The 21691-nt window shown below is 40.2% G+C and overlaps 1 protein-coding gene across 1 annotated transcript in view; it reads left to right on the top strand.

Moving 5' to 3' along the window:
• Positions 1 to 2972: 2972 nt before the first annotated feature.
• LOC134144264 (probable cation-transporting ATPase 13A4) overlaps positions 2973 to 21691 on the top strand; it is a 41644-nt gene continuing 22925 nt past the window's right edge. Inside the window, exons 1-9 of the mRNA XM_062583049.1 lie at positions 2973 to 3191; positions 11189 to 11362; positions 14818 to 14955; positions 17269 to 17339; positions 17431 to 17511; positions 18422 to 18491; positions 19272 to 19406; positions 19828 to 19900; positions 20565 to 20696. Coding sequence (XP_062439033.1) covers positions 2973 to 3191; positions 11189 to 11362; positions 14818 to 14955; positions 17269 to 17339; positions 17431 to 17511; positions 18422 to 18491; positions 19272 to 19406; positions 19828 to 19900; positions 20565 to 20696 — 1093 coding nt within the window. The remainder of the gene's footprint in view (positions 3192 to 11188; positions 11363 to 14817; positions 14956 to 17268; positions 17340 to 17430; positions 17512 to 18421; positions 18492 to 19271; positions 19407 to 19827; positions 19901 to 20564; positions 20697 to 21691) is intronic.

Here is a 21691-nt window from a genome sequence, read left to right as displayed (position 1 = left end):
GGAAGCAGGAAGAGGAGCCAGGACAGAGCGGCAGGTCCGTCCATCTGCCCTCGGGCAGGATCAGCTCTAGTTATGTCATTTCTCAAAGGTGTGTGTCTAACCTGTTTGCAGAGACCTTTGGCGCTGGAGGTTTTGCCAGACAATGCCTGTGCTTGCAGACATTAATAGAAAGTTTTTCCTCCTACCTATTTTGAATCTTTCTTACAGCAAGTCAGCCCTGTGCAAAGTGGAAATGGAAAACACTACTTTCTTTTTCTTTACAGCTGACATTTATGTGTTTGAAGACTTATAACTCTTCCTCGCCTCCTCTTCTTTAGATTAAACAACCCTAACTGCTTCTTCCTTGTAGATCACATTTCCTCAATCCTTCCTTATTTTTGTATGTCCTGTCCTGTGGATTGTCACCAGCCGGTTCACAACTTCCTTGCTGTGTAACACCCAGAACAGGGCACCATGCCCCACCTAAGCAGAAAAAGTGATTTGGGGTGTTTTACAGGTCATCTTTTCATTTTTACAGTGTATACATACATTTGTTTTTAGGATGAATATCAAAATAGTAGGGATAAGAGAAGACATGTATTTTTCTCTTGCTTGCTTTCTTTAGGATTTATTTATTTATTTAGACTTTTAACAGGTTTTCTTTGTTTTGAATTGTGTCTTTACTTTTATATTTTAATTGACCGGTTACTGTTGTGATTTAGATCTATTCTCTAGGCAAATTTCAAATTTAAAATGGGAATCATGATACTCTATAGGAGGTGATACATAAAAATAGTTTAATTTATGAACTAATCTGTAATAACTACTTTGAACAATAGAGGGCATCAGTTAACTAAAGATTCCATATTTAGGATGCTTTAGAGGAATTTTCTGCATGAGATTGAAAGTGAACCTCCTTAAGAAAACAAACAAAACCCAACATCTTCATTGGTTCTGACCTAACATATTTTACTAGAATATTGATTAATATATGTCAAGTTGCCAAACTATAGAAGTGATTAAAGTGTTTTTGCCTTTAATCTGTTTTTCCCTTGTTTTCCGTTACGAAGATATAAATCTCCCTAATAAAGGTGTTCTGTAGGAGCAGAATTTTTTAATAGAAGCTGAACTAAGCCTATAAACAGTGAACAGATAGATGAGTCTTGATTCTTCTCTGGAGACCCCGGTTTGGAGTACTATTCTGCATGCAGTTCACCTCTTTTCTGCATTAAGGGCCAGCCCAGGGACCCCTACTGCACCCTATTCCTCTGCTGCGAACAAAACAAAGAGCAAGACTGACATTTGTGGAAGCAGCAAATGCTGACCAGGCAGAAAAAGCATATATGGCAGTCCTCTTCTCTAACCTCGCCTCCCAAAATGATGAGTCATTTCCCAAAGTCATCAACCTGCTTTGGAAAATGTACCTTTATAGCTTTTTGCTGTGTTTTATAGATTTTAGATAGCACTTATCAGCCTTCCCTTATAATCAAAGCTATCATGAATGAACGTTATTGCATTCTTTGTTTTTATTTTTTTAATTGAAAATTGGATATAATACTCCATGTAATAACTTGAAATCATATTGCTAGATCTCAGAAGAACAGAATAACCAAGAGCAAGTCTCAGAGTTGCCATGGGGAGAAAGAAGGGCTAACACTGAAGCTGGGGTACGGAGAGTGCCCAGAGAGTGTTCCCCCTCTATCTTGTGGAAACAAATCACAGTTAATACAGGTTTATACAGTTATATCCTTTCCCATCCCACCTCTGCTCTGGGTTCCTGTGGGAAGTGTACTAGGTGGCAAGACCAAACAGTTTAGATCCAATTCAAACTGCTTGTCCTCTGCATCTTCTAGATGTAATTGTCTCTGTGCTGCACACAAACGCTTACCTGGTTTGCAGGTCTGTCACTGGTCCACGTTATCAGCAATGGGTAACTTTTCTTGTGTTGATTAACCTGGGTCCCTCATTTCTGTCTTCTCTACATTTCTCCCATTTCAGATCTCTAAATCTTTCAGTCCTGCTCACTGCAGGAAATAGGTATTGGATTGTCTCCTGGTGCTTGCGCTATTTAGGATTTGTACAATACCATGCCTCATGGGAATAAAGTGTTGATGAACAGGAGCTAGCTTGAAGCTACTTGATCTCTGTGTTTCATTTGCCTTAGAAATATTTTAGATTCTTTAACATATTTCTGGAAGACAATTTTTCCTCTCCTGACCTCATTCCTACAATTGTGCATAACTTATTAAAAAGTAGCCAAGAACAAGGAAAGGAATTAGTAACAAATATGAAAATGAATTGCCAAGACTAATAAACAAATGCAGCCAGCCAATAACAAAAAAGGAAAGAAAGAAAAGAAAAGAAGAGAAAAGAAAAGAAAGGAAAAAAGAAAAGGAAAAAAACAGAAAAAAAAAAGGAGAAGATAAATCCCTCAGTGCTGCTTTTCTACCTGCTTCCTTTTGGCCGTGATTTAGAGGTCAGAGAGACCTTTCTCCAGCTCACTGTCATCAATGGGGAGCTCCAGTTTCTCCAAGAGCAGTATACTCCACAAAACTATACACTGAGGTCAGAAGACTGTGTGATGGTATTGCTAATAATGAATAAAAATATTGGTCACAGATGCTACATGGTTGGATCCTGTCACACAGACAGTGCATAGATCTACCTGCACAAACTGGGACTGCTGTTTGCAATGCCAGAGCTTGCATTTCTCTGTGTGGAATATGAGGGGATCACTCTTAGTTCAAGCAGGTTGCTGAGAGTATAACAATAGCGATACCTGATTTCCTTCTCATTCTCCTTTTGTCAGTCACTTTTGGCAAGTTAGTTGCCAGTAGCACTTGCTACAATCTGAGAGTTATGACTAGGAGTCATGTTCTAGTGAAAGCTCAGAAGATCTAACTTTTTCTCGCTGTCTTTGAGTGAGTCTTACATGTCCGAGGTATCTTCTCAGTCACAAAACCCCAACAATGGAGCAAAGGGAGGAGGGATGAATGTTACCTGCTAACCCCACAAAAAGGGAGGAGCTCTATTCTTCAGGCTTCAGCAGTTATAAGGAAGGTGTGTGCTTAAAGCACTTCCTTAATGTGGAAGTTCAAGCACACAACGCAGAAGACCTGTCCAGAGGGTGCTCTAGAAAGTCTCCAGGGGGTCATTTCATGGAGGTCAATAGCCATCATGCACAGCTTAACCAGGGAGAGGAGAACGAGATGGTAAGTTGTTATATCTCTGCCTAGGTCTTTCTGAATTCAAGGCAGCAGGTGGCACATGTTCTGCAATAAAATGTACAGTCTGTAATTTAGTTTTTTGATGGTGGGGTTGTTCCTATAGCAATAATGTACAGTTAGAAAGGATTTTTTTTTAAACACAAAGAAAATGAAGTTTTATGTGTCAGTTGGATTTAATTGTTTATCCCCTGCAACAGAGGATGGCTCAAGAGAGTCTTGGAAGGAAATGACAGATTATTGATGTAGCATTATAAATCTAGGTGGAGCTGGTCCTGCCTGAGCTAGAGGGATGGGCTCCAGCAGTGTTCCTAACCATTTAACAGCTGAATCTCTCTACGGTCAGCTCCAATTGGATGAGGACTGGGGACCTTGGCTTTCTCTGGAACATAAAAAACATTTGTTATGGTTGCACTAATTATTAGCAAATGCAGTCTGCGGTATTGGCAACACTTTTCCAGCCTGAGTGCCTGTATAAAGCTAAATTTCTAAGTACAGAGCTACCATATTTCTTTCCAGAGTTTCCTAGGGAAGAATACAATTATATACATTGTGTGGCATTTGGAAATAGCTCCATATTTCCAAGAAGCATCTGATATACTGCATGCTGCAGCTCTCAAATAGGAAGCCTAGTGCATGACTGTAGTAAATTCAGTGCTTCTGAGCTACTTTGACATGACTGTGTGTGTATAGATCAGCTATTCCTCACATACACAGTATATTCATCTAACAGATCCTGGAGATGTCAGGCACATATTTTAGCTGTACAACAAAAATTGTCATGCATGTCCGGTAAATATAGTGCTTCTCAAAATTCCCTTGCTGTACACCTGCAATATCTGTATCTTTGCTATGAATTATATGTAGGATTGCTGGATATATAGCAGCCCTAGCAAAGCTACTGAAATGCACAGTCTCATCCAAGCTGATACAACTGTTTACTTCCAGAAATTCTAGATAGATCCTCCGAATATACTTATTGATAATTCAATTTTAGTGAAAAAGAGAGCATGTCATGGAAAAACGTGAACATTTGCTATCCTTAGACAAAAACGTATATTTTCAGTCAGCTCTCAGCCATCCAGGGAAGAGATGTCACATTTTGCATAACGCAGATTTGGGTAATCTGGGATACGCTGGAGAATGAAGTACAGAATCATCCCACAGCATGAAGTGAGCACTGCAGGAAGCACAACGCACTGGCTCTGAGGGTGTGGAATAATTAGCTCAGTGCAATACAGAGCCCAACTGGCTCTGCAGCTGACTTAGTAGACCTGCCCCCAGCACCCTACTCTTGGCTTTAACACTAATACTGATGTGCCACTGCTCCTTTGCCCCAAAATGCTGCTGGTTTTGTGTCTCTGGTCCATCCTGTTCCTGTCCTTCTAGGACCATAAACACCCTGTCATTCTCTTCTTCACTACCAGCACTGTCACCAGCAATGCCAGAATTGAGCCTGAGCTAACTAGGCTTCCATGATCCTGGCTAATGCAGGGTAGAGCCACACTGTCGTACCCAGTGCGTCCAGTTCAAGGTGTACATGAATGGAACATGCAAGATGGGCTCACATGGAACCAGCTGTCCCCTTGTTACCTTTCCAGTAATGTTCTTATTTCTTACCTGTGTAACACAGAGTGCATGAATCCAGTGCTGGTGGATCTGCACCGTGAATCTGAGGTTTTCCATGCACAGTAGATGTGTGCACCACGTTGCATCTATCTGCACAGTGAATGCAGTGTGTTTAGCAGCTGCAAGGCTCTCCATGCCTGCAATGAACATGAGCAGTGCTCATTCACCTGGGATTCTCAAATGTCTGAAAATCACACACAAATGATTGAAAAAGAAATAGAGTGGTAGATGAGATTTAAAACCATGGTAATTTATTGTATTAGAACTGACAGGTGTTTATGTGCCTGTTTGTGTGAAGTGTGTGTAAGAGAGAGGGAGAAGAAAAAGTTACGAGCGTGAGAGAGAGGAAGAGATCTATGTGGTTGTCTGAGGCACTGTACAAGAATGAGGAAGAAAGCAATGTGTAAAAGAGAGAACAGTGTGCATGTTTGTATGAGAAAGAAAGGATTAGGTGGGTGAGAGAAGGTGTGAAGAAAGAGACAGGTAAGGCTATGTTTAAGTAGATGAGAGAAGGAGAGTGCGTATGGGTTAAAGAGTGTGGATATCATTTATTTGCTATAATCACATATTTTAAATTATTGGCAGTTACAGTGAGTAACACTGGCACATAATGTCTCAGTGACCCTGCAATAGCTTTTTAAAACTCGCCTACGAAAAATATTTTTCTACGTTATTTTTGACACTCATTTGAATCCACCTGCACCAATTTATCAGCATGTAATTCTTGACTCTTCAGAAAGATCATATCACTTGATATGATTGTTATAACAGATGACATTGCACAGGTGCCGCTTCTTACAGAGAGAAATAGTTCATGAATTTTGAAAGTGCGCAAGCTGTTCATTTGAACTCTGAGTAAGCACTGTTTTCTTTAGTGGAGCTACCTGTCAATTTTACTGGAGACAGTTGGAAAACTCTAATGAGTAAAAATTATTCTAAGTCTTCTCTGGTGTTGTCCATTTCTTACTAAAGCTGAGATACTAGATAGACCTGTATTTAAGAGCAATCATTCTGTCTTAGGAAATCTACCTTATGTGTCCTTCTGAACATCTTTGGGATTGCTCATGTGGATAAAGCATGCTTGCTTGAATGAGAGCTGCAGAAGTGGATGCCTCAGAAATAGAGATTCACTCTCCTGGTACCCAACAGGGACTGAGTAACTTACATTCAGAGCATGAGGTAACATCCCTCTCTTTACATAACCATTTGTAATATTGAAGAGATTTCAGTAATGTGAGAGGGCACTCTGTACACAGCAGCTTGCTAGGGAGAGGGCTAACAGATAATGGTATTGGAAAAGGATTTATTTTAGGAATCAGCATATTTTTTTCTTTTCCTTCAGAAAGGGCTGCTTGAAGGTGTTTATTCAGAGTAAGTAGTTTTTGATGCAACAAGAGGAGGGAAGAAAAACACACCTTTGTGCCATCTGCCAAGTGACACCTCTTTGTACAGCTGGGGGCTCATCATTCCCTTTGAGGAAGACTTAAAGCACAAAAGATTGTAATGGACTGTAATGGGCTGCACCCCCAGGAAGGATTTGCCAGAAGCATATCTTAACCTTGTGTTCCCCAGTTGCTTATGTTGGAAGGGATGGGACAGCCACAGTCAGCCAGTTGGTAAGGCCCAATCTACTGCTGCATATTGGCAACTGCTTCCTTTGGGCTGCCAAAATTGTGAGGGAAATCTCGTTCAGGAATTTTATATACTTTGAGTTTGAAAAATTCAAATCTTAAGATAGAAAATGAAATGCACAATCTTATTTCTGCTGGAACAAGTGTGAATGTTGCTACTGGCTTCAGAGGGAATGGAAACAAACCTATAGTGAAACAGATTCCAACTGCTAAGAATGAGATTCAGTTATTAAATTCTTTGTGAATCTTAACCACTCTTTCTAGTCTAATCCTATTATCTGTTGTTATAGCAACAGGTTGTACATAATAGGGTACCTGGTGACTGGATTACCAGAAATGTAATGTTTTCCAGCCACTGTTTCGGCTCCTTGCTCTCTGGTAGCTATAGGCCATTTTTTCAGCAAGGAAAACTGTGTCTAAACTTATTTGCAACTTTTGCAAACAAACTTGTTTGTAACTTTTGCATTTAACTTCTGCTATGTACATGACCTGAAAGTTCCAGACAATTTTTCTTTTATTCACAAGTAACAAAGACTTACTGGACACAGGAATGATAAGCTCTTGAGCACTGGCTTCGGATGCTTGTGCATCCAAATGCAGCCAAGAGCCTTGCTTTAAATAAGCATGTCTTCTCCCTGTCGAACAGATCTGTCAGCTTTTTCTGTCCAATGGCCCTTCCCTAGACCCTTAACTCAAGAATTCAAAGTATACTGTATTATTAATTGCATAGTCCTCAAATCACCCTTCTAAGTGTTAGGAATCTCAAGGGAAACGTCATGTTAACAGGTGAGGAAACAAAGTTTTACAATATACAAGGATGTGTTAAAATTTATGCTGCAAAGATGAGAAGAGTTCAGAATACTAGCCTATTTTGTAGGCAGTGCTACCTCCTCTGAGATTCCGTGAAGCCCCTGGGGTCTTACAGGTAGCTAATCTTGGCTTTCCACCATCTCTCTGTCTGTGGTGCCCTAACAGACCCTGAAAACCTGCCCACATGGTAGATAAGCTGTCAAAGTGCAGATCTGCATTCATCAAGGTCATCAGAGCCTCCTTTTGCAATGAAATACAATCCAGCAAAAGGTATTCTTTTCTCCTGAACAACAGATCAACCCAACAGACATGTTCTTTCTGGTGACATCATCACTAAGATTTTTGCCAGCCCGGGAAGTATTACTGGCCATAGTGGACATACATTTGCTTGTAGAACTTTTCAGTGTAAGGAATCCTGAATGAGCTTGAAGGATTTCCAAACACTAGTTACTGTAAGATGTTCACATGACTAGATGAAGCTGCTGAGACACCTGCATCATGTGTGTGCCTACTCTCCTCCTTCCTCAGGCACACTGTGGTTAGCTCTGTCGTGGGTCTAATATTTACCCCTTTTTTGAGAAGATAATTCTTAAGAATTTCCCTTGTTGATGTATTTGGCAAGTGAGAAGTGTTTGCACAAATACTGTTTTAGTTTCATCAAGCAATTATTTACCTAATAATTTTTTTTTATGAATCTGTCATTCTTTGCTATAATCCTTCCTGCTGAAGACATAGAGTTAAGGAAAACACTCCAACCTAACAGTGTGTGTTATTCTAAAGTTAAGCTTTGACAGGTTCCTGCCCAGTGAACTTTGGGACAGATTAGGTTCAGAGCTCACGTTCTGAGCTCAAGTTTACTTCTGGATGGATGTGGCACAGGATGCTCCAGATGTTTCCAAACCATGGGAAAACCTCTCTTTGCTATGGCTTTAGAATACAGCTGCAGAGCCACATAGAAAACAGCAGTTAATATCTGATGTTTTTTCGCTTTCCCAACTCCTCCCTCTTTTTAGAACCCCTGGACACCTTCATTCAGGAATGTCATGTTCATCAAGACACAAACAACCCAACCTAAACTGACACTAGTGTTCATGTCTGTAACACGGAATGTGTGCTGTGTGAGCAGCAGCAAGATACTGCAGACAGTGCAGTGGGTGACCTGAGAACACTGCCTTTTTTTCCCAGCTCTACTGCTTGCCTTCTCGTCCTCTTTCCTAATTTGCAAGACAAGGAATACTGACATATTTTTGGTATGTTTGGTTTTGTGAAATGACTTGAGATCTAAGGCATCAGACTTTTTTCTTTTTTTTTTTTTTTTTTTTTTTGAGGGAACTTATTCTGGAAAGCAAAAGCCTGGAAACATATGCAAGTGTAGACAGAGCTCACATACATATTTTGGTACATAGGTGTATGGTTTCCTAGACAGAGTCTATTCTGGCTCTGTGCTTGCTGTGTGCTTGTTGTTTTGTTTGTGTGTTCTGCAGCTGCTTGGTGGTGAACTGGGATGCTGTTTTGTTTTGCTGCGTATTTTTATTGTAGCCCTGTCAGATGTTGATTTGCATAAGGCAGGAAGCTTCATTTCAAAAATACCAAAAATTGAATTGATGTGTTGTGCCACATGACTAATCCTAACTTGTCATTATGAAAGAAGACACCATTATCTCCCCAAACAAATCTCTTTGGTGGGTGGACCTCTTGGTTATGTTGTCATGTCAAACTTGGGGAATCATTCAGCATCTCAGTGCACTTACAGCAGGGAAGAACACTGCCAACTGAAGACGATTGCAAATGATGTGCCAGTAACATGTTGATGCCCACCCTCTCCCTTGTTAATTATATTAACTGCAGCCTTATTGACTTATCAGACATTGGGTGTTAGGCACAAAAGCTGGAAATCAAAGGAATGATTCACTCATGGCAGCAAGGTGCACACAGCAGCGATCTCTTGCTTCCCCACCCTGATATTCATGCCCATCCCTATTTGAGAAGATTATTCCAGTTATTCCAGGTTCAGCCATTTCCTGGAGGAAGTCCAAAGGCACGTTCTTTTAACAGTTCTTCCCTGAGGCATCTCTGTCTCCTTGGGAGTTTCTTTGCCATGCTGACAAAATGTAATGTGTGGATCCAGACACCTAGATCTTGCTCGTAAGCCATTGCTGTAAACAATGTTAGCATCATTGTATATCCTAATGTGTATGCTGCTGCTGACACCAGTTTTGTAACCTTTTTGTTACGAATACAACTAGATAGAGGTGAGTGGAGTTCCCTTTCCCTATCTGTAGGAGCATATGAATACTAATAGCATGTGACTGATACCCCAACTACCTATTAACTACTTTGCCAACCTGCTCTCATCCATGAGCTTGAATCTGTCTGCTGCAGAGTTGCCTTATATCTTTTTCTCATGGGCTGATTAAAGACTATAGGAACCTTGAAAATGCTGATCATGTGCATCTCAAGGTGGTATGAACAGGTCCCACGCAATGCAGACCTCTTCCACTTGTATTTTGTAGTACCTCTTGCTACAGTTACCAATTTCTTCCCCTTAGAAACCATATGGGCACCACTTAGGATGATAGAGTCTGCCTTTTTGAAGAATGAGTAGATAGGCCATGACAGTGAGTAGAACCACTGCGTAGGGCCTACATGTCACATACCAAGCAGAGATACCAGCATAGAACCAGGAGTTTTGCATTGCTCAGCCTTCCAATTGCATTGCCGTTTCTTCTCCCCTTATGGATGAATTTCACAATATCTGTGACTGCAGATATCTGATCTTCAGAAGCAGGTTGCACAATAGCTGCAGGTACACTAGGAAGAAAGAGATTGAGGAATCTTAACCCGTATGTTAGCATATTATCCTAGTCACCTGATGTAATTGCAGCCATGCAATCTCCCACTTAAGGTCAGAGCTGGATCTGCTCTATAAATTCACTATATGCCAGCTCCTGATGGTGCTACTGACAGGGAGTTTGGCAGTGGTACCAAGGCCAGGCAGCTCTCGAACTGTAACGCTTACAGTCATCCCTTTGAAGTTTTGGGCAAGTCACCTTGCCTCAGTGTAACAATTTCCCCACCTTTAAAAATGAAATAATAATACCTACTCATATGGCTTCAGTGAGTAGCTTCCTTCCCTCTCAACATGTAAAGCATTCTGCAAGTGTTCATTATTTGTTATTACTAACAATTATTATTTTGGGATGTTAGGACAATAGTACATTGGCAAGGTCTGGAAGCCCCTTACAGGAGCCATCATGAAAGGTTGTAACTAACCTACAAAGGCTATGTCTGTGCCAAGCCATTCAAAACATCTCCAGCTCCTGCAGGCACACAGCATCATTCAGCAGCATGCAGACATAGCTGAGTGTCTGAAGTAGTATAGGTGCATTAGCACAGACTCGTGGCTGTGGCAGAACAGCAATATTGCTTCTGATTCTAAAGCAGGCACTGTCACAGCTGCTTCAGTGGGTCTGCACCATTCTCTGCCCCTGAGAGTGGATGTTCTCAAGTTCATCAGTTGTCTCACCCAGGTACATGAAAAAGCCAACCAGGGGAATCTGGGTTCCTAACTCAAGGCCTCAAGTTTAGGGCCTGTATACTTTGATGTCATTCCAACACAGTCCTACTGTTTAATGCAGGTTTTCACAATACATTAAACTATTTTAGAAGTTTGATCGAACTGCAGCAGTTCTGATTTTGTGCAGCTGGCTGAAAACTTTTGTAGAACATGCAAAACCTTTTTTTTTCCAGTCATCATTGGGAGCTGTAAAAAGCCCAATGTAACTTCTGAGACTTGTTTTCTCACAGTACCACACCAAACAGTACCTTATGAGAGACAATCATTAGAAAGTATAATATTCCAGGTGTTTCTTTAAGAAAAATTGTGATGATTTTTGTCTTGTCTTTGTTCTACAGGAGATATTTGGCTACAAAAGCCAGGGCTGCCGGAAGGCCTTGTGCATTGCTGGATACATCTTGTCCTGCGGGGCTCTGCTACTGCTATTTTACTGGAAGCCAGAATGGGACGTGTGGGCAAACTGCATCCCCTGCAGCTTGGAAGAAGCAGATGTTGTGCTGCTTAGAACGACAGTAGGTGCCTACTGTAATCTCTGAACTAGTCTTTAGCGCTTACTTAATTGCAGTGTGAGGGAATCCAATTAACTGAAATCTCTCACATTGCTGATGTCTTGCAATAATATCTTGCATTTGACAACATTCATCTAAAGAACCCTCAAGTATTCTAGAAATAAAAATTATGTATAAGTAGATGATTGGAATGGAGGACAGCAGCTCTTCTGGCAACAGGCTGAAAGAAATTGGTATGAAAGAACCTATAATATCTGCGGTTTCGTAGCTGTGGTGCTTGCTCTCAACTCTTCCCTCCTCCTCTCTTCTGCAGTTCCTGTTCTCCACATTGCAGATCTGTGCTCCAGATTTTAAACTCTCTCTCTGCTTGGTGTTGTCCAGAAGGTCCTTTTTTTCCTTACCTGGTTGTCCTGGAGAGCCTGCCTCTCTCTGCCAAACTTTAGCCATGGGATTTAGTGAACGTGAAGCTGCTTTATTCAACTCCTCCAAACTCCAAGTCTGTGACCTTTTTCTCAGGCATGTGCAGATTCATCACTATCTCCACAGTGCTGCTGGCTGATATGTTCCAGGGCTCCTAGGAAAAGATTAGCTCAGTATTTCATAGCATAACTGCTAGAGCACGAAAAAAGTTACACTGGGCCAAACCAAAAGTTTGTCTAGTTCAGCATCCTGTTCTCAAAAGTGGCCAGTAGTCCAGGGTGAGGGATCAGTGCAAGGAACAGGGCTAGCATAAGACAGCTTGTTTTCTTGGTTGTATTCTTCACTTTCCATCAGTCCTTCCCTGTGTCAAATAGGCCTGTAATCCTGCAGATAATGCTTTCAGGACTGTTATTTTTGCTAATAGTTTCTAAGAGAGATTTCTGTCCACTAAGAATTGCACTGAAGCTCGGCAACATACACAAACCCTGATTTCATTTCATGCAATCTACTAAAAAAAACCCAGAAGAAATAAACTGAAACCTGACTCAGAATCCCAGCAGAGCCTGAGTGCTCCAGGAACTGGAGGTGCTGATTTCCAGAAGTTTGTTTTGTTCTGCTTCAAAGATTCTAAAACAATGGCATGAGAAACTGCAAAACGGATCATTTGCTATCGCTGTATTTGAGCTGTGTTCTTCAAGTGAGCACACAATTAGAAGCATTGTTTTGAAAATCATGAGTCTGTCTGCTAAATGTTTTGAATTGAAGCAATCCTCATACTAATAGGCCTGAGGAGAGATCTTTAAAAAAGTATCGCATTAGGTTTAATCTCTTTTTTAATCTTCAGTTCATTTTGCATTTTTAATTACCTATTCTAGTGTGTCATTTTAAATGGATTAGCCATGCCAAATACTTTTCAAATAAATGACTTTTTAAATGAACCTTTATGTAATTAAAGAAGAATTGAATTATATCTTACATTCTTGTTATCAGGAAGCTCTCTGAAACTATGCTGTGGGCATTTGATGATTTCAGATTTCCTTCTTAGGTTCTTTGCATGAAAATGACAGTTTTGTTTTTTCTCTACATTTTTTCTGATTATGTCAGTTCTCGAATATGATAGCTTCTACTGATGAGGTTACGAGTAATCCTGTTAGCTTGATCCTTGGATTTTTCCTCTGCTTCATGTAACTTTAGTCATAATTTATCATCATCTCTGCAATGGTAATATAAGAGCCTGTTAACACACTTTTGTTACTGAAGTTTGAGTCACTTGAATTCAAATGATGAGCACCTGTGTAATTCACTGCTCTCCATCTCAATCTGCATCTCAATGTCTACTAATTCTGGAGTTTAAATTAGAGATAAATATCAGAAAATAAATGTTATTATACTCTAAATATGAGTTTAAGAGGAAGAGTGCACAAATAATTAAGATATGTAAACAATTTTAAAGCCATTTTTGAACCCTTAAGGTAATCAAAGGGACTTGTATTTGGTACAGAGTCTTATATTTCTGTTGTCATTTCCAGGTGAAATATAATAACTGTGCTTTCTGAACTTCAACAGTGGGAAGGCTTTTATTCTAGAAAGCTATGATAGCTTCCTATTACAAACACATTGGTTTGTCACTCATTCCTGATGTATAGTAAGAATTTTTTGTCTAGCATCGGCAGTCACCACAGGGCACCTCTTCTGTTCATACCTCTGTGGTACCTTCTCACAAGTTGTTCTGTGGACAGGATATCCTTTGGATATCCTTCCAGTTTTAGTGGAGTGCTGGGCACTGAGAGAATGGTTTGTATCTTAGTTTTAAAAACTGCCACACTTTCAAGAACAGAATGCCTGAATGTCCACACTACTCTCTATATAACCCAGATTAAAACAATCCCTTTTAGACAATGTGGTTACAAAGGTTTTAGAGAAAGGTACGTGGAAGTCAAGAAGAAATCTGTTCTTCTCCACCTGCACACCTAGTTTTTTTCTCTCCTGTGAGATATTTCCCAAAGCAAAGATAGGCAGTTCTAATGCAGATGATAGGTCTGTATGTTCATCTTCATAGAGAAGAACCTTAATTTGAAGGTAATTCATTCCTTTTATAACAAGATCATCCCTGGAGTTCTGTTGATGATCGAATACAAAAGATTTCTAGACTTATAATCTCAGTCTTCATGTTGATTTAGCACAAATGCCAACCTGGGTAGAGCCTTCTTCTGGTTGATAATAGGCATAAAATACCAACAGTTGTCCTACAGACATATTGTTAAGCTGTTTTGAGGTAACCAGCTTTTTCCACATGCCAAGGTGACGTTCACAAGCTTCTCACACACTGAATATGATGTATTGTGCAAGTCATCCCCTTAGCTGGCTTCAGCGCATGTGGTTCAGTGTTTTGGACTGAGACTTAACATAATGATATTTGTTACAGTAGTTTCTCTATTTACTAAGACTGCATTACCGAAACTAACTGTGTTGGGCAATTCCAATTTTGAACATATTTTATAAAAAAGAAAGGTCAGGAACTCAGTTTAGAGGCAAAGGCTTGTCTAGGGTTACTGTAAACAAGGCATGGTGCTAACACACGCTCCGATGAACTGTTAAGGAATGACTGAAAAGGCATTGGCACTAAACCACATCCATTCTGTGGTACAAAACTATGTGCTTTTGACCCTCCCGTTACAGTATGGTCACTGCATCTCAGATTATCCTGTACTGTTTGCCTGTTCTACAGCATGACCTGGGTGTTCACATTCCATCCTTATCAGCTGAGCACCAGATGTGTGCTCCGGGATTTCCTTTGCATTACTCAAATTTTGACAGTACTGTACCTCTACTCCCACTCTACTGATTTCACCAGGATGTTCTGACCTCTGCGAACAGTTTGTCAGTCACAGGTGTAAAGAAGCCCATGTTGGTGAGCACCTTAACAAAGCTAAAGGAGTATCCTAGAAAGGCCTACAGTAATCATTTACTGTGGGGTGATAGTGAGTTTGGTCTGATTGTGTGGGAAATTATAACACTTCTTTTTTATATTTGTTTAGGATGAATTCCAGATTTATTCTCGTAAGAATGTGACATGGATCTCTGTTTCTGCACTTATAAAAAGTAGATCAGATTTTCCAGCCATTGTTGAGGAAGGCTCAATCTTCAATGAAGCCATAATGAAGCCAAGTTTACAAGTAAGCAGATGTCTCAGCAGTGTCTAGGACATGCAAGTCTCAGACACAATTTCTGGGGTGAATGTGAACCATGAAACAAGACCTGCAGCCTGATGAATACAGTGAGCCAAAACAAGCTAGAGATTTCAGGAAACTGTACTCACCTCCTCTTTAAAATCCCCTCTCTCAGTCCAAGGGGAAAAAAATCATCACTTTTCCTCCTGAGAAAAGACCTACATTATAAACAGGAGAGCTCTAATAAGACACTGCGTTTTGGAATGAAAAATCTGAGTTCTGAAACAAAAACTCATTTCTGACATGAGACTCAAGGAACATAAGGGTGCTTGTATGTTTGAAGGGAAGGTAGAAGGAAAGCTATGTACATCATAGCTTCAACAGCAACATGAAAATACAGATGAGTGTAGATTCAAGCTTATTTGGTCTGGGATGCTGCTAGTTGAGGGAAAATAGAGCAGACAAGTGCCTAGCCAGAGCTGCATCAGCATCTTCAGGAACATTTCATCAGGGGACTCTGAAGCACATTTTGCTTTCTTGTCTTTGTCTGCACCAATTTGTGCTTTAAAGTACATTTGCTGAAGTCAAGGCCTGTACTACTGAATTGTCCCACAAAATATATATTCTGGCCTTTGCCAGTTCCATAATTTGGAGAGCCCAGCGTGGCACTGGGGAGAATGCAGGTGATTAGTTGATCCGAGAAGTTCACCTGATGAGCTGAGTAGATACAATTATTCCCATTTTAGAGAAAGTGGCAGACTGAGCAGCTATGTGTCTTGCTTAGTATCACATGTTAAAGCATTAAGCTATCAGCTCTAGGGGACTCTGCCTGTCTAGTGCAATAAGCACCACTTTAGCTCTGTAAAATCCATGTATGTGCAGTAGGAATGCAATGGTAGATTTCCTAATTTCTGCCTCTCGTTTATAGACACTAGATCACTACACTGTGAGCCCATAAAAGAGTTTTATTCCCCATCAGGAAGTACATTTCTAACTTATTAGTACTTATTTTTTTACCTACAGCATTTTTTAGGAGAAGTTTTCATTTTAAACCCAACTTTAGCTGAGAAAAGCTGTTGCTGCTGTTGCTGTTTTGTGTGGACATATAATAAGGTACACAAGAAAGTTTAGTGCCAGCTAGTTTAATCAACTGGCGCAGTATGAAAGTGAAGATTGATTTGTAACATTCTTCAGAGGATTGAATTAGTAACATATAAAAAAGCCCAGTAGAGCCCTCAGATAATAGAGCCTTTGAACAACTCATGTCAGTCAAAACATCTAGGTAGAAAAAAACAGATTTCAAAGAAGCCAAGAGTAAACAATATAATTCTTCACTAGCAATCCAAAAGCTCCTACTTATATATCAATTATAAAACCTCTCTGCCTTTTAAGCCACCTGAGTCCACAGTGTATTGTGTAATGCTTGACAGCTATCTAAGGAGCTGTTCCTGCAGTAAGTTTGAGTCCTTCATTTCCTACTTCAGTTTTTAGCATTGCAAATATTGCAGCTCTTCTTGCATGAGTTTTAACCACAGACCTCTTGTTAGGTTAATGACTATGGTTATACTTCTATTTTGAGTCAATACATGAGTTGCATATGGATTTCATGGGCTTATAGTAGTGCTTATTGCACTAGATAGGTAGAGTCCTATAGAGGTGGTTACCTTCCTTCAGCTGATATGAAGCAGTGTTTTTTCTAACAGTCTAGGTTATTATTGCATGGGGCAGGACAGACTCATTTTGCAAGTCATAAACAGCAGCATTTATTCCTCATGAATATTGCTCTGCAAGAGCTTAGCATTAGTAGTGACTCAGGAGGTATCCTGGAATAGCCATTTTTGCCTGTTGGCATGTCCATTCAGCTGAAGGACTCAGCACCAGGCCTGCAAACTGCCCAGAGCCCCCTCTTTTCCTCAAGATTGCAACAGAAGATGTGGGAGTTGTAGACTGAGGCCTGGCTTTAGGAATTGCTTGTGTACTCATCACTGCAGCAGGGATCTCCCCGCTTTGTTTTGCAAAGTGAGAGTGAGGACTACACTCCATGCTTCACAAAACGAGGGGAGAAAAATGCTGCTTTTGCACTTGCTTGACCTAAAAATCTGCAACACTTACTGGAACCTACACTGGGGTGGGGACCATACACTATTCCATAACTAAAGAGTTAGTAAATGCAGCCCTGCCTACTTCCCCACCCACTTGTGCTCCATCACAGTGAGGATGCCTTGCTTTCTAGAATATTCTATGAGACCTATGAGCAGGCCTGAGAGTATTTTTGTTTGCTGTTTTGCCAGTGTTGTTGCTCCTGTTTTGCTTTTTTAGGTGAAAAGTATCCAAGTACAGAAGAGCCGGTATGTTTGGAATATCTCTGTAAAACAGTTCCAGAAAATTGGGTGAGTTCAGTGCACTGGTTACACAAGTCCTGAGGAATTCAAGACTCTTTGGGGAAAACTTCTTAAGGAAAACACTCCGTTTATATTTTAGAGCCCTGGAAGATTACCACACGTGTTCAGCTATCCATGCCAAATTTGGTTCTGGTCTCACCTGCGATGAACAGAATGTCAGGTATACATTTTAAAGCTCCCTGAGTGCTCAACATATGGATTTTAAGAGATTTGAATTCACTGCTATTGGAGTACTTTTCTTTTTGTGTGTGTGTTTACCTGTGCCCCCTAGTATGTGCAAAAATTTAGAAGAATTGACTGTGCATAAAAAAATTGAATACAAATTGTTAGAGAATGTAGTGCATTCTTTGTCAAAGCTTTTGAAATGTCTGTGAGTATTCATCACTGTTGTATGTTCTCATTCAGAAAATAACTGTGTCCTTTTATTCTGAGTAGTTCATACTTGGGATAAGAGAAAGAGCATGTCAACAGAGGTTAACAGTCTCTATGAGACTGTGCAGATAAGTTGTGTGTGTGCTTCTTCAATGGGGATCCATGTAGTAAAATTGCCCTTCTAAATAAAATAGTTCTGGTCACTAAATATATTTTCACGAACTATTATATCGTTAGACAATCTACAGATTGTGTATGGTGTTATAACGTGAAAGGGATTCTTGAAACTGTTAAATAAATAGTCTTCACTTTATTGAATATTGAAAATCCAGCTCTTGACCTTAGCTCATATTGAAGCTTACATTCAAATCATGCTTAATTGTATGTAGAATTATTTGGTTTTAGAACATTTAGATTTTGTTGTGGCATTGCTTTTTTATGACAGTTTAAAGGAGTTTTTGCGTGACAGAAGCGTTTGTCAAAAAAGCTGCATTATTCTGAAGAGATTTCGCCAGTACAGTCGTTTCTGACATGAGCACCAAAGGAGACTTTTAATCTTTTATCATTTTCTTGGGGCATGATCTTTGAAGCCTTTATATTGAGATCAATACAAGCTCTCAGAACAATTGAAAGGTAGAGCTTCTTGAGCTACATTGTCACTATTGGATCTGTAAGTGATACGTCTTTATCCCATGCAGGAGACTGATATGTGGGCCAAACACTATTGACGTTCCTGTGATCCCTATTTGGAAACTACTCATCAAAGAGGTATTCAGCATTTCTGTTGCTTTTATTCTTGAGGCTGCTTGGGGAGGCAGAATATGCATACAGAATATGATAAATTCTATGTCCAGTTTAGCTTCCCTGTTCTCACCCATCAAGGACATTCTCCCTTCATAGCTTGTTTGAAGGTGTTCCGTGAAACCACCGTAAATTAATTTCATACGTGTCATTCCCTCTCCTCCATTCCCATGGCTGTACTGCTGCTTAGTGTTTGTTCATGTCTGAGTCCTGAGAGCTCATTCTATTGGCCTTGCAAGGGTCAGTGAATTTTTACAAGTCACGCTGGAAATGAAACCTTAGGGGCAAAAGCTGTCTCTTAAACAACAGAGATGAAATGAAGAGCATGGGCTGGCATATGCCTTCAGGTGAAAAAAGATCCACTGAGCTCATGACTCTGTGCACAGCACCATGTAAAGCACCAATATGTTTTTCAGACTACAGCTGGCTATGTCTGGCCTAAGCAGAGCATTTGCGGAGATGTGCCTATGGTATGCAAGCCACACCCACGCTTCACAACCTGATCTTCTCTCAGCTCTGTTTTATTTCTTATGGGCAAAACAAAGCAAAACAAGGCTTGAGCTGAGCCATTCACATTCAAAATAATGTCCTTATTGGACCGGTTATTTGACATTTCTGTCAAATGGAGATGGGCTACTCTGGGCAAAAGCGCGTGACAACTCATGAGCTTTTATTCCAGCCCACCTCTAGCAGGATGGAGCCACTTAAATGCAACCAACCTTTGAGTATTGTTTACTTTCCAAACAGGTCTTAAATCCATTTTACGTGTTCCAGCTGTTTAGCGTGTGCCTGTGGTTTGCTGAAGATTACATGGAGTATGCCATTGCCATCATAATCATGTCTCTCCTCTCCATTGCTTTGACTGTCTATGATCTTAGGCAGGTGAGACACCTCAGCTTTCACCACAAGGAGGATTTATTTTTAATATCTGGGAAAGCCTGGGATGTTACAACAGACACATGTACTGTGCTATGAGAGTTACTCAGAATTCTAGTCTCGTGACATTATGTAGTAGCAGATACAATGGCCTGGCTTTACTAGTCATAATAATCCTTGTCGTTCTTTTTACCACATCCTCCCTCCCCATTCCAGTGCTTTGCTTTGTAACCCTTTCGTTACACCTTCTCCGTAATTAAGGGCGGGGAGTTTCTTTTTCTATATGATTGCACAGTTCCTGGCAGGGCCAGACCCCAGTTCATATGAGGGCTCTCATAACCACAAATAACAAAGAGGAGTAATTGTTAGTGGATGAATTGCATCATATAGTAAAATGTAACCTTTTTCTCTGTTCTTTAATTTATAGCAATCGGTTAAACTGCACAGACTGGTTGAGTCTCATAACAACATCATGGTCACAGTCTGCAGAAATAAGGAAGGTGACTCCTGTATTCTTTTTTCTTAATATACATTTCATTTCTGTATCAATTCAGTTCACAGCTGAGAATGTCTAGTATCAAATTTCTTCCAGAACAATTTCCTTTCCTACCTGACAGCCTGATTAACTGGTTTCTGCAGATTGGGTTAATTTGACCTAGAAGTATGTTGCAACACATCAGTCATATTCACAAGTTCGTGAGCAGAGTCTTATCACAAAATTATCAGGAAAAACTATGTCATTTTTCTTAAAGCAGTGCTGTCAAAGCCCACTGCATGATTAGCCTTTTAATAGCTGTAAGTCCACCTAATTGCTATATTTGAAGTCTATTCTTTGCCATGGTATTTGGAATGCAACCAAATAGATGGAGTCAGACTAAGAAATGTGGATCCAGACTTCTTCAGTTAGGTGAACATTGGTTATGTAAGACAATAACTATTGGTTGGGCTCCTGGAGAGATAAGAAAGAATTCTGGAGTCTGAATCACGCTTAGACTTTTCTCAATATGAGAGACTGTAGTCTTAGGTCCTACTTGCAGTCCTGTGTCTGTTTTCAGCTATTATAAGGAAGCAACAAGCTGTTCAACTGGTAATTTCTTTTATTTCTTTCACCTTACTACAGACAAACATATGAAGCAGAAAGTTTATGTTACGTGTCACCTACAGGTTTCCAAGAACTGGAATCACACCTTCTTGTCCCTGGAGACATGCTGATTTTGAAAAAGGGAAGAGCTCTTTTACCTTGTGACGCCATCCTAATCAGTGGGCAGTGCATTGTAAATGAAAGCATGCTGACAGGTACAGCTCATCTCTCCCGGGTTTACTATCGTAACATCATCATAGTAGTCCTATGGCCTCAGCCAGTAATGTAGGATACACAGCATTATAATATAACATCCTTATTATGAAATTGTCCATAGCTACCCTAGAAGGGGATTCTCTGAGATATTTGCTGTAGCAGAGACTGAATTGCAGTTAACCCTAGCTTATCTAGAGAAGATGGACTTTGAGAAGGGCAGATCATCTTTTACTTCCTTTCTAAGAAAGAGCATTTAGGAAGGGACTCTGTAACTAGAAAAGAAAGAAGAGTGGACAGTGAAGCACAGGACAGGAGAAGAAGGAGTAGCTATGGAACAAAGCTGTTCCCACACAGGGCATACAGCCTAGTAAGACTGTATGGGTTTCAGTCACTCTAAATGTTTCTTCTCTGGCCACTGCAACTGCTCCAACATGCTGGAACATCTCCCTAGCTCTCGAGGCAGTTATCCACCACATTTATGTGATAGCAGAGGAGGATACTTCAGGAGGGTGAGTTTAATGAAAAGCAGAATTTTTGGTGCAGGAAGCATAGTTCTGTTTATTGTTTTTTAAATTTGGCCTCTTTCTGAAACAAACTGAAACCAATAGTTCTGAAATTTAATGTAAGTGAAAAATTCCAGAAACTCATTTCCTGTAGAAAGCCTCATCTGCTGACTGCTCAGTAAAAATATTTCTGCTTCGTTACATGAGTGTATCTGCTCTGATGTAAGTAGGATATTTGTTATCTGTCAGACACTGAGCTAAAGGTTCTTTTTTTTTTCTTAGAAAGGGTAAGTAGGCAATGTCATGTTTAATCTGCTGAGGGAATAGAGTACTGACCAGCACATGAGGTTCAAACTAGATAAACAAGTTGTGACCATTAGCTGGAGTCCTGCGACATCAGTTCATGTCTCTGTTCAATTCTGCTTATCTATAGCCAGAGTTTGGAGCCCTTGGTTTGTTTTCAGTTCTTGGACATACGAGAAGCTGCTGTA

This window comes from Rhea pennata, chromosome 9 (genome assembly GCF_028389875.1).
Source record: "Rhea pennata isolate bPtePen1 chromosome 9, bPtePen1.pri, whole genome shotgun sequence".
NCBI lineage: Eukaryota > Metazoa > Chordata > Aves > Rheiformes > Rheidae > Rhea > Rhea pennata.
Note: the sequence above shows the minus strand (reverse complement) of the source record. Positions and strands in the feature narration are given on the sequence as shown.